The following is a 12,265-nucleotide window of genomic DNA, read 5'->3' as shown; positions in this document are numbered from 1 at the left end:
CCCTCCCCTCTCCCCTCCCCCTCCCTCCCCTCCCCCTCCCTCTCTCTCCCCTCGCCCTCCCCCTCTCTCCCCTCACCCTCCCCCCTCTCTCCCCTCCCCCTCCCTCGCTCTCCCCCTCTCTCCCCTCCCCCTCCCTCCCCTCCCCCTCCCTCCCTCTCCCCCTCTCTCCCCTCCCCCTCTCTCCCCCCTCCCTCCCTCTCTCTCCCTTCTCCCTCCCTCTCTCCCCTCTCTCCCTCCCCCTCCCCCTCTCTCCCCTCACCCTCCCCCCTCTCTCCCCTCCCCCTCCCTCGCTCTCCCCCTCTCTCCCCCCTCCCTCCCTCTCTCTCCTCCCTCCCTCTCTCCCCTCTCTCCCTCCCCCTCCCCCTCTCTCCCCTCCCCCTCCCTCCCCTCCCTCTTTCTCCCCTCCCCCTTTCTCTCCCCCCTCTCTCCCCTCCCCCTCTCCCCCCTCACCCCTCTCCCCCCTTCCCTCCCTCTACCGCTCCCCCCTCCCTCCGGCACAACTCTCCCACAGCCTCCCTGCTGGTAAAAGAGCCAACTGAATGTGAAAGTTCTCTCCACATGAAGGTCATAAACCAGCAGGTGCCAACTCAGACATAAGGGAGAGAGGAAGGGGAGAGGACTGAGAAAAGGAACGAGAGAGAGTGAGAGAGAGAGAGGGAGAGAGAGAAAGAGAGAGAGAGATTGAGAGAGAGCAAGAGAGAGAAAGAGAGAGAGAGAGAGAGTGAGAGAGAGAGAGAGTGAGAGAGATCGAGAGAGAGAAAGAGAGAGAGAGAGAGAGAGAGTGAGAGAGAGAGAGAGTGAGAGAGATCGAGAGAGAAAGAGAGAGAGAGAGAGAGAGTGAGAGAGAGAGTGAGAGAGATCGAGAGAGAATGAGAGAGAAAGAGCAAGAGAGAAAGAGAGAGAGAGTGAGAGTGAGAGAGAGAGAGTGAGAGAGAAAGAGAGCAAGAGAGAGTGAGAGAGAGAGAGAGAGTGAGAGATCCAGACAGACACTCACCACCACAACACTCGGACAGTGCCACAGGCAGCCGGCAATGCTGAACGGTCAGAGAGCTGCAGAAAAGTTTCTCCTGCTTCTGCACCTGCTTTCCTCAGGTAAGGGGGGCACAGTGGTGGTGGGGGTGGGGTGGGGTGGGAGGGGAGGGGGGAGCTACTCTCGGGTTTGGGGAGAGTGGGTTCCCACTGGGTCGTCGAGCGATACAGCACAGAAACAGGCCCTTCAGCCCAACTCGTCCGTACCGACCCAGGGCAGCGACCTGAGAGTCCCATTTCCCACGTTTGGCCCCTACCTCTGTAAAACGTTCACCCTAAACCTGTGTTTTAGACTCCCCCTACCCTGGGGAAAAGATGTGACCAACTCCCCTCGTGGTTTTATAAACCTCCCCCCTCAGCCTCCTTCACTCCAGGGAAAACAGTCCCGGCCTGCACAGTCTCTCCGTATAACTCCAGCCCTCCAGTCCCGGGAACATCCTGGTGAACCTCTTCTGCTCCCTTTCCAGTGTAATCACGCCCTACCCGTAGCTGGGCGACCAGAACAGCACTCAGTGCTCCAAGTGCGGTCTCACCAACAGCTTGTAACGTAAACTTTGCAACTCCTGCACTGTGTCCCAACACACCTTCCTCACCACCCCGTCTACCTGTGTGTCCACGATGTACCTGTCCCCCTGGGTCTCTCTGGCCCAGCCGTTCACTGTGTAAGTCCTGCCCTGGTTTAACTTCCCAAGAAGCATCGATTCACACTTGCTCGAGTTAGATTCCCACCTGCCTTTCCTCTGCCCACTTCCCCCGCTGATCGGAACCCGGGACAACCTTCACCGTCCCCGACACTGACCGATTCAGGTGCCACCTGAAAACTTACTGACCATACTTGGACGGAGAGGGGTAGGAAAGGGTGCGGGGAGTGAAGGGCGAGCGGGGTCGGATATTGAGGGACTGGTGTATTCAGAGCCACCTCACCCAGTCGATGATCTCAGTGACAGGCTCGGTCTCCCTGTGTTCCCAGTGGCCCTGGTCTGGCCCCACCTCGCCAGGGTTGGGGAGGACACCACACTGACCTGCCGGTTCGCTCAGCGCTGGGACGGGGAGCTGAGCGTAGAGTGGACTCTGTGGAGAGCCGCCGGTCCCGTCGTGGCGTACTTCTACCACCGAGGATCGGCCCTCGACGAGCACCAGGACGCGCATTTCAGGGGCAGGGCCACCGTCAACGAGTCCCGGCTGGGGCAGGGGGACGCCTCGCTCCGGCTGCGGGGGGTCACTGCCCACGATGAGGGCAGCTACAGGTGCATCGTCTACACCCCAAGGTGGAAGAACCAGCAGGAGCAACAGCTCAATGTCACAGGTGGGGGTACAGGTGAAGGGGGTACAGGTGAAGGGGGTACAGGTGGGGGGAGTACAGGTGGGGGAAGTACAGGTGGAGGGAGTACAGGTGGGGAGGTACAGGTGGGGGGGGATACAGGTGGGGGGGAGTACGTGGGGAGGTACAGGTGGGAGGTACAAGTGGGGAATATTTGGAGAGGTATAATATGATTAGGAATAGTCAGCATGGCTTTGTCAAGGGCAGGTCCTGCCTTACGAGCCAATTGAATTTTTTTGAGGATGTGACTAAACACATCGATGAAGGGAGAGCAGTAGATGTAGTGTATATGGATTTCAGCAAACCGTTTGATAAGGTACCCCATGCAAGGCTTATTGAGAAAGTAAGGAGACATGGGATCCAAGGGGACATTGCAGTGTGGATCCAGAACTGGCTGGCCCACAGAAGGCAAAGAGTGGTTGTTGAGGGGTCGTATTCTGAGTGGAGGTCGGTGACCAGTGGTGTACCTCAGGGATCTGCACTGGGACCCTTGCTCTTTGTGATTTTTATAAACAATCTGGATGAGGAAGTGGAGGGGTGGGTTAGTAAGTTTGCAGATGACATGTAGGTTGGGGGTGTTGTGATAGTTTGGAGGACTGTCAGAGGTTACAGCGGGACATAGATAGGATGCAGAGTTGGGCTGAGAAGTGTGAAGTGGTTCATTTTGGTAGGTCAAATATGATGGCAGAACATAGTATTAATGGTAGGACTCTTGGCAGTGTTGAGGATCAGAGGGATCTTGGGGTCCGAGTCCATAGGACGCTCAAAGCGGCTGCGCAGGTTGACTCTGTGGTTAAGAAGGCATATGGTGTATTGTCCTTCATCAATCGGGGAATTGAATTTAGGAGCCGAGAGGTATTGTTGCAGCTATATAGGTCCCTGGTCAGACCCCACTTGGAGTATTGTGCTCAGTTCTGGTCGCCTCACTACAGGAAAGATGTGGAAGCCATAGAGAGGGTGCAGAGGAGATTTACTAGGATGCTGCCTGGAATGTGGAGCATGCCTTATGAAAGCAGGTTGAGGGAACTCGGCCTTTTCTCCTTGGAGCGACAGAGGATGGGGAGGGACCTGATAGAGGTGTATAAGATGATGAGAGGTATTCATAGGGTAGATAGTCAGAGGCTTTTCCCCAGGGCTGAAATGGTGGCCACAAGAGGACATAGGTTTAAGGTGCTAGGGAGTAGGTACAGAGGAGATGTCAGGGGTAAGTTTTTTACTCAGAGAGTGGTGAGTGTGTGGAATGGGCTGCCGGCAACGGTGGTGGAGGCGGATACGATAGGGTCTTTCAAGAGACTGTTGGATAGGTACATGGAGCTGAGAAAAATAGAGGGCTATGGGTAAGCCTAGTAATTTCTAGGGTAGGGACATGTTCGGCACAGCTTTGTGGGCTGAAGGGCCTGAATTGTGTTGTAGGTTTTCTATGATACAGGTGGGGGGTGGGGGGGGGGGGTACAGGTTGGTGGGGGGGTTACAGGTGGTGGGGACGGTCGGTGACGGGACACAGATGAAGGAACTAATTATGATCCATTGCCTTACCCCCCCCCACCACACCACCCCCAGCTCCATACAGCCAGCCGCAGGTGAGCTGCTTGCCCCTGGGTGGGGGCCGGGCACAGTTGACCTGCCTGTCCAGCGGCGGGTTCCCCCAGTCGGCGCTGGGCTGGTGCTGGGGGAACGGCAGCGCATACACGGGCCCAGCACAGGCCACCGAGGTGTCGCAGGCAGCAGATGGCACCTTTGGGCTGCAGCGCGGGCTGGAGGTGGACACGTCCTGGGTGCCCGACCTGAGGTGTGTGGTCACCCATCCCCGGCTCAACCAGACCCGCAGCGGTCACCCCAGCTGCCCGGACCAGACCACACGGGGCACCGATGGGCTGCACCATCCGGAACACTGCCCACAAGTCAACGGTACGGACCATCTCCCCTCTGCACCCCCAGACCCAGCCCGGACACCCCTACCCACTGAAGCTCGGCCCCCTCCCCGTCTGTAACCCCCTCCGACGCCTACACCCCTCCCCGTCTCTGTAACCCCCTCCGGCCCCTACACCCCTCCCCGTCTCTGTAACCCCCTCCGGCCCCTACACCCCTCCCCGTCTCTGTAACCCCCTCCGGCCCCTACACCCCTCCCCCTGTGACCCCGTCCAGCCCTCTGCACCCCCCCCACCACATCCCTGGTCTCCCACCCTCCTCTACCTACCTGTCTTCCCTCTCTCTGACTTCCCACCCCTACCCCCCTCCGGGTGAGGGGTCTTGACCCGAAACATCGCCTGTCCATTTCCCTCCATAGATGCTGCCTGACCCGCTGAGCTCCCCCAGCACGTTGTGTGTTGTTCCAGAATCCAGCAGCCGCAGTCTCTCGTGTCTCCCTCTCTCTTCCCCCACCGTCCCTGACTCTCTCCCTCCTTCCCCAACTCTCTGACTCTCTCTCCCCGACTCTCTCCCATACTCTCTCTCTCCCCGACTCCCTCTCTCTCTGACTCTCTCTCCTGTCTCTCACTGTCTCTCCCTCCCTCCCTGACTCTCCCTTGCTCTGTTGCAGACTCCCAGTCACCCTGCTGCCCACAATGGCGGATCGGACTGTTCCTCTCTGCCGCCGTCCTGTTGGCATTACTGACGTTGGTCTCCCTGCGAATGCGGTGCTGTGGGAGCCCCTTCTCGAGTGGAGGGAGGGAGGAAGGAGGCCTCGCCGGATCCAGGGGCACGAGGCTGGACGAGGGACGAGGGGAGGACCTGCTGACGCCGGCATCGAGGGGAGTGGGCCAGAGCAGAGGCTGCCCACGCCGAGAGACCACCCTGTCCGCTCAGACTGCTGGGCAAGTATAGGAGGCCACTCAGCCCCTCTGGAGCTGATATGCAGGCAGAGAGAAAACCAGAGACACGCCCCCTCCCAGTCACCACCGTCAGCAGCCGTCCTCGGCTCCGGGCCCCTCGCCAGGAACAACGGGTGTGAACGAACCGAGGGCAGGGGGCGTGGGTGCGGGGATCGTCCGGAACCGAAGTCGGCAGCAAAGGACAGAGTGAGAGAGCAGGTCGTTGTTCCAGCGATGCCACAGCCCCCGCCACTGGCTCACCACAAGTGCAGGTAGACTCGCTCGTGGAGTGTAGGGGCCGCAGGGGGTCACAGAGACAGGGAGGGGATGTCCCCAGTGGTTGGACATCCGGCTCACCAGAGCTTCCTGTGAAATCCAGTCGGGCTCCACTTCCCACGGACCCGTTCAACCAAACTGGTTTCACTGGGAAATTTATTGTGCTGTTGTATAACTATTTTTGTAAAGTGAATTTAAAGTGTTGCAGTATTAACTGGAATAGCATTGAACAGCCTGAATGATCTTTTAGTCCAGCACCACCAAAGTGCCCGACAACAGTAACATAAGAAGCAGGAGCAGGAGGAGGCCACCTGGCCCGTCGAGCATCCTCCGCCATTCGATAAGATCGCGGCTGATCTGGCCGTGGACTCAGCCCCACCTACCTGCCTTTTCCCCATAACCCTGAATTCCCCTACTGTGCAAAAATCTATCTACTTGTGTCTTAAATATATTCAATGAGGCAGCCTCTACTGCTTCCCTGGGCAGAGAATTCCACAGATTCACTGCTCTCTGGGAAAAGCAGATCCCCCTCATCTCCGTCCTAAATCTACTCCCCCGAATCTTGAGGCCGTGTCCCCTAGTTCTAGTCTCACCAACCAGTGGAAACAACCTTCCTGCCTCTATCTTATCCCTTTCATAATTTTATATACAAGATCCCCTCTCATTCTTCTGAATTCCAGCGAGTATAGTCCCAGGCGACTCAATCTCTCCTCACAGAATAACCCCCTCATCTCCGGAAACAACCTGGTGAACCTCCTCTGCACCACCTCCAAAGCCAGTATATCTTTCCTCAAGTAAGGAGCCCAGAGCTGAACGCAGTACTCCAGGTGCGGCCTCACCAGTACCCTGTACAGTTGCAGCATAACCTCCCTGCTCTTAAACTCAGTCCCTCCAGCAATGGCCAACATTCCAACTGCCTTCTCGATAACCTGTTGTACCTGCAAACCGACCTTTTGCCATTCACACACAAGCACTCCCAGCTCCCTCAGCACGACAGCACGCTGCAATCTGTCACCATTTCAATAAAAATCTGATCTTCTGTTTTTCCTTCCAAAGTGGATGACCTCACATTTACCAACATTGTGCTCCATCCGCCAGACCCTCGCCCACTCACTGAACCTGTCCATATCTCTCCGCAGACTCTCCGCATCCTCTGTACGATTTGCTTTTCCACTCAGTTTAGTGTCATCAGCAAACTTAGACACGTTACACTCGGCCCCCTCGTCCAAATCGTTAATGTTTATCGTAAACAGTTGTGGGCCCAGCACCGACCCCTGTGGCACCCCGCTCACCACTGATTGCCAACCAGAGGAACACCCATTTATCCCAACTCTCTGCCTTCTATTGGGTAACCAATCCTCTATCCATGCGAATACATTACCCCCAGCTCCATGCATCCTTATCTTATGGATAAGTCTTTTATGCGGCACCTTATCGAACACCTTCTGGATACCCACAACATCCACCTGTTCCCCTCTATCCAGTAAGTTTGTCAGACAGGCCCTGCCCTTCCTGAATCCATGCTGTGTCTGCCTGATGGAACCACTTCTATCTGATGTCTCGCTATTTCTTCCTTAATGAGAGCTTCAAGCATTTTCCCGACGACAGACGTTGAGCTAACTGGCCTGTAGTTACCTGCCTTTTGCCTACATCCTTTTTTAAACAGTGGCGTGACATTCGCCGTCTTCTAATCTGCCGGGACCTGCCCAGAGTCCAGAGAATTTTGGTAAATTATCACAAACGTCTCCACTATAACCTCCGCCATTTCTTTCAGTACCCTGGGATGCATCCCATCAGGACCAGGGGACTTGTCTACCTTCAGGCCCACTAGTTTGCACATCACTACCTCTTCAGTGACAGCGATTGTATCGAGCTCCTCACCTCCCATCGCATCCACAGCATCTCTTTGGCAGGTTAGATGTGTCCTCCACCGTGAAGACAGACACAAAATAGTCGTTCAAGGCCTCGGCCATCTCCACATTACCCAGCATTAATTCCCCCGTCTCAACTTCCAAGGGACCTACGTTCACTTTAGCCGCCCTTTCCCACTTTATATAATTGTAAAAACTTCTGGTACCTTTTTATATTTTGTGCTGGTTTACTTCCATAATCTAGCTTCCCTTTCCTTATTGCTGGCTTAATGGTTCTTTGTTGCTTTTCTCAATCTTCCAGTTTCCCACTACTCTTGGTGACTTCGTACACGAGCTTTTAGCTTGATGCCTTCTTGTATTTCCTCAGTTATCGGCGGCTGGCTCTCCCCACCCTCACTGTCCTCGTTTTTAACTGGAATATACTTTTGTCGAGCGCCGTGAGAAATCTCTCTGCAAGTCGTCCACTGTCCCTCAACTGTCCCACCACACAGCCTGTGTTCCCGGTCTACGCTGGCCAACTCCTCCCTCGTCCCGTGTCGTCTCCTTTGTTTAGGCAGAATACACTGGTTTTAGATCGAACTATTGCGCCCTCCATTTGTGTGAGAAATTCAATCACACTGTGATCACTCTTTCCCTAACTACAAGATGGTTAATTTTACCCGTCTCATTGCGCAGGACCCTTGTAGGTTCACTAACCTGCTGTTCAAAAAAGCTGTCACAGGTGCATTCTATGAAGGCCTCCTCAAGACTGCCTCAACCAACTTGATTCTCCCAGTCTATGTGGAAGTTGAAGTCCCCCATGACAACTGCCGTTCCATTCTGACATGCATCAGATATTTCTTGGTTTCCTGCCTGTGCCACTGTAATGTTATTATCCGCTGGCCCAGAGACAACTCCCACCAGTGATTTTTTTCCCTTTTACTGTTCCTAATCTCTACCCAGATAGACTCAACATAGATAATGAGATCTCTTTATTAGTCACATGTACATGGAAACACACAGTGAAATGCATCTTTTGCGTAGAGTGTTCTGGGGGCAGCCCGCAAGTGTCGCCACGCTTCCAGCGCCAACATAGCATGCCCACAACTTCCTAACCCGTACGTCTTTGAAATGTGGGAGGAAACCGGAGCACCCGGAGGAAACCCACGCAGACACGGGGAGAATGTACAAACTTCTTACAGACGGCGGCCGGAATTGAACCCGGTCGCTGGCGCTGGAATAGCGTCACGCTAACTGCTACACTACCATGCCTGCCAACATTCTGCTCCTTAGACCTGTATCGTCTCTCACTATCGTCCTGATCTCGTCCTTAAGTACGGGCACTACCCCACCTGCCACTTCCTCTGACAAATTTTTGCACACACCCACCACCCTGTGTGTGAAAAAGTTGCCACTCAGGTCCCCCTTAAATCTTAACACTCTCTCTCGCTCCTTAAGCCTGTGCACAAGATTTAACACTTCAGTCATTATGCAATGACTTTGAATTCATGAAATGCCTTCAGCAAGCCAAGTTAATAAGTATGCTATGGTGTAAACAGCAAAAACACTGCACTAGATGCAGATCTAAACCCAAAGCTGGAAATACTGGAACCACTCAGGTGGTCAGGCGGTGTCTGTGGGAAGAGAAACAGAGGAAATGTTTCAGGCTGAAGACCTTTGCTTAGAACTGGGCAGGAGAGAGAGGAAGGCTCAGCTGTGGGGCGGGTGGGGTGTCTCTGACAGGGTAAAGCCGGGGTGACCACGGGAGAAGCTGTAAACGGGGTTAGCTGGTCAGTGAGTGAGTGGGAGCCGCTGGAGAGCGGGAACATGGACAGGAGATTGTAGGATGAGATCACGGCTGGAAGACAACGCACAGTTTTGGCCATCTTATTTCAGCAGCGATGTACTGGGGGTACAAAGGGTGGCAGGTACCTAGTTCCCTGAAAGTGGAGACACAGGTTGACAGGTTAGGTGAAGGTGGTGTCTGGCACGCTGGCCTTCACTGGTTGGGGCACTGAGTTGGGACGTCACATTACAGCTGTACAAGGCGTTGGTGAGACCGCACGGAGCACTGTGAGCGGTTCAGTATAGAGGAAGGATGTAGAAAAGGTTCAGGAGGTTGTTACCAGGACCGGAGGGCTTGAGTTATCTGGAGGGACTAGGGCTGTTTTCCCTCTGGAATGAAGGAGGCTGAGGGGTGACCTTATAGAGGTTGATGCATCTTAAAAATCAGGAGGCCATCGATGAGATCAATGGCCACGTCTTCTCCCCAGGGTCAGGGAGTCTAAAACCAGAGGGCACAGGTTTAGGGTGAGAGGGGAAAAATTTAAAGGGGACCTGAGGTGCAGATTTTTCCACCCAGAGGGTGGTCAATGTGTGGAACAAGCTGCCAGAGGGAGTGGTCGAGATGGGTATAATTAGAACATTTAACAGGTAAATGGATAGGAAAGAGGGATATGGGCCAAACGCGGGCAAATGGGACGAGCTCAGGAAGTCCTCGGTCAGCATGGGCGAGTTGGGCCGGTTTCTGTGCCGTCTGACTCTATTTGTACCTGGCTGACAACTGAGTTGACACAAAGCCTGGCGTGTGGTGAAGGGAGAGCGGGACTGTAACAGGCCACGGAGACAGGCAGGTGAAGTTTGATGGTGGTAGGTGTGGAGTGTTACGTTTGGAGAGGGAGAGGGAGAAAGTGCAGTGTAAACCTGAGGGCGCAGTCCACGGGGAAGAGAGATCGGGGGGGTGTCCGTGATGCGGCAGGTCGGCACATTGGGTACAAGAGGTGGGACATCACTTTCCAGTCGTATCAGGAGGGAGAGGGAAGGGGGAAGGCGAGGGACACGGAGTGAAAGGCGCCACCAACACGGGCAGAGCGAGGGGCCGGCACTGAGACATGGAGGGAGTCACACAGTGAGGGAGGGACGCAGTCCGGCCACTGCAGGCGGTGGGGGTGTGCTCCACAACCGAGTCCGTGGCTGACCTGACTTTGGCCTCCGCTCCACCCTCCTCGTCGGCCCGAGTGTTCTGGGTGCTCCACAGCGCTGCGGGGGAGAGTTCTGCAGCTCCACCGGACAGCGTTCCTCCTCCGCCGTCTCAAACAGGCAGCTCCTCCACCCGACCCACGGTCACTTCACAGATCGATCAGCATCTGCGACCAGTTCGAGTTGGCATCGGGGGCCAGAGCCAACCGCAGGAGGATCGAGGCCGTGCTCTTCAGCAATTGGCCCGACCAATCCAATGTCCCCCTTACCGTCAGGCCTGACTGCCTGAAGGTGCCGGGGGTCTGGTTCGGAGGGGCTGAGGCATGTAACAAGAATTGGCTGGAGCGGATTAGGTCAAACAGAAATTGGATCTGTGGACATGGCGTTCTCTGGTCAATAACTGGGAAGAACTTGGTCATCAGGTGCGATGTGCTCTCAGGGCTGCTGTACCTGGCGCAGGTGTGGCCTGTTCCCCGCTCCTCTGCCTCAGCAATCTCCTGGGAGATCTTCCAGTTTATCTGGGGGTCCAAGATGGAGTGAGTCCAACAGGTCACGCTGCACAAGTCCTCTGAGAATGGGGGCAAAAGTGTACCCAACGTTGCCCTCATCCTGATGACCACCTTCATGTGTGGCTGTAACAGCCGGTGTGTGGACCCCAAGCATGTGGGCACCAAGTGTCAGTACGTGCTGATGTTCTACCCGAACCCGGTGCTGCGGAAGGCAGGCCTGGCCCCTCTACCGCATAACGTCCCAGTCTGCTGGACATTGCAGTACCACCCGTCCTTTATGGAAGATTTCTTCCTTTGACCACAAGTCCATCAGGCAGTGGTCAGCACGGAATGTACTTCAGACACTGGGGGACAGGGACACTATGCAATGTGTGGGATTGTTCCCGGAGCAAACGCTCCAAACCATATGGCAGAACTCCTCATCGCCAGATCTGACCAACAAGCACAGAGACCTGGCTTGGCTGGTGGTGAGAGGTGCCCTCCCAGTCAGAGCCTTCCTCTACAGACGACACATCACCCCCAATGCACACTGCCCTCGGGACGGCTGCGGTGGGGAGGAGACAGTCACCCACCTCTTTGCAGACTGTGGATTTGCTGAGAGGGTGCGGAGAAGGATGCGAGGGGTCGTGTCCCAGTTCATCCCCAGCAGCTGTGTGACAGAGGACTCTCTGATCTCCAGGCTGTTCCTGGGGACACACACCAAGACAGACATCAGGAGCTGCTGGAAGGTCATCAACTGGGTGGAGGACGTCCTTTGATCTGCCCGAAACTTGTTGGTCTCCCAGCACAGCGAGACCTCCATAAGGGAACGCTGGGGACTGGCATAGTCCCGGCTGCAGGAGTGCGTGCAGAGGGACGCACTGAAGCTGGGCGCAGCCAATGCACAGGCTCTTTGGGGAAGGACCACAGTCTGGGCTCCTTCCGCTGCCACACATGGAGGGGCAGAGTCGGGTGGGGGGGAGCCCCTCGAACAATGAAAGGGGCATCACCTCAGGGGGCCACAGAAGTGGCAATGGTGATATGTGTGTGTGTTTTTCTCTCTCCTTATGGTTCACACCACTGAATGTACAGATGTGAATGTTAAGCTTCTGTTTTTGCATCGTGTTCTTCCTCTTTATAAACTTTATTCATAAATAAAAATATATTTTTGAAATAAAAGTGGGGTCTTTGATTGAACAGACCACCGACCGACACACTCCCCCCCACCGGTTCTGACCCCTCCCTGGAGATGGAGGGACACTGACGATCTGCACCTCATTGACAGCATGTCACGGGCACAGCCCAGAACTGCCCCCGGACCCGTCCGCTGATGGGAACCCCTTCCCTCAATCCAACCCCTTCTCCACCCCCATCGTGCCTCCCACCCCCCCCAGACCCCTCACCACCTTCCCTGGCACAGGGGGAACAAACTCGGCTCCTCTTGTCCCAGGACCTTCTGCACCCTCTCCGGGACCCTCCCAGCCTTCCTCAACTACTGACGCCGGAACGGGA

At 55.5% G+C, this 12,265-nt stretch overlaps 1 protein-coding gene across 1 annotated transcript; it reads left to right on the top strand.

Annotated features, from left to right (window-relative positions):
• The first annotated feature begins 501 nt into the window (after positions 1–501).
• On the top strand, positions 502–11,872 carry LOC127567134 (butyrophilin subfamily 1 member A1-like). Its single transcript, XM_052009828.1, has 4 exons — positions 502–1,092; positions 2,000–2,335; positions 3,911–4,258; positions 4,890–11,872. Exons 1-4 carry the CDS (start codon positions 1,032–1,034, stop codon positions 5,171–5,173), a joined length of 1,029 nt encoding a protein of 342 aa, XP_051865788.1. The 5' UTR covers positions 502–1,031; the 3' UTR covers positions 5,174–11,872.
• Positions 11,873–12,265: the final 393 nt, after the last annotated feature.

The sequence above is a fragment of the Pristis pectinata genome, unplaced genomic scaffold (assembly GCF_009764475.1).
Source record: "Pristis pectinata isolate sPriPec2 unplaced genomic scaffold, sPriPec2.1.pri scaffold_130_arrow_ctg1, whole genome shotgun sequence".
NCBI lineage: Eukaryota > Metazoa > Chordata > Chondrichthyes > Rhinopristiformes > Pristidae > Pristis > Pristis pectinata.
Note: the sequence above shows the minus strand (reverse complement) of the source record. Positions and strands in the feature narration are given on the sequence as shown.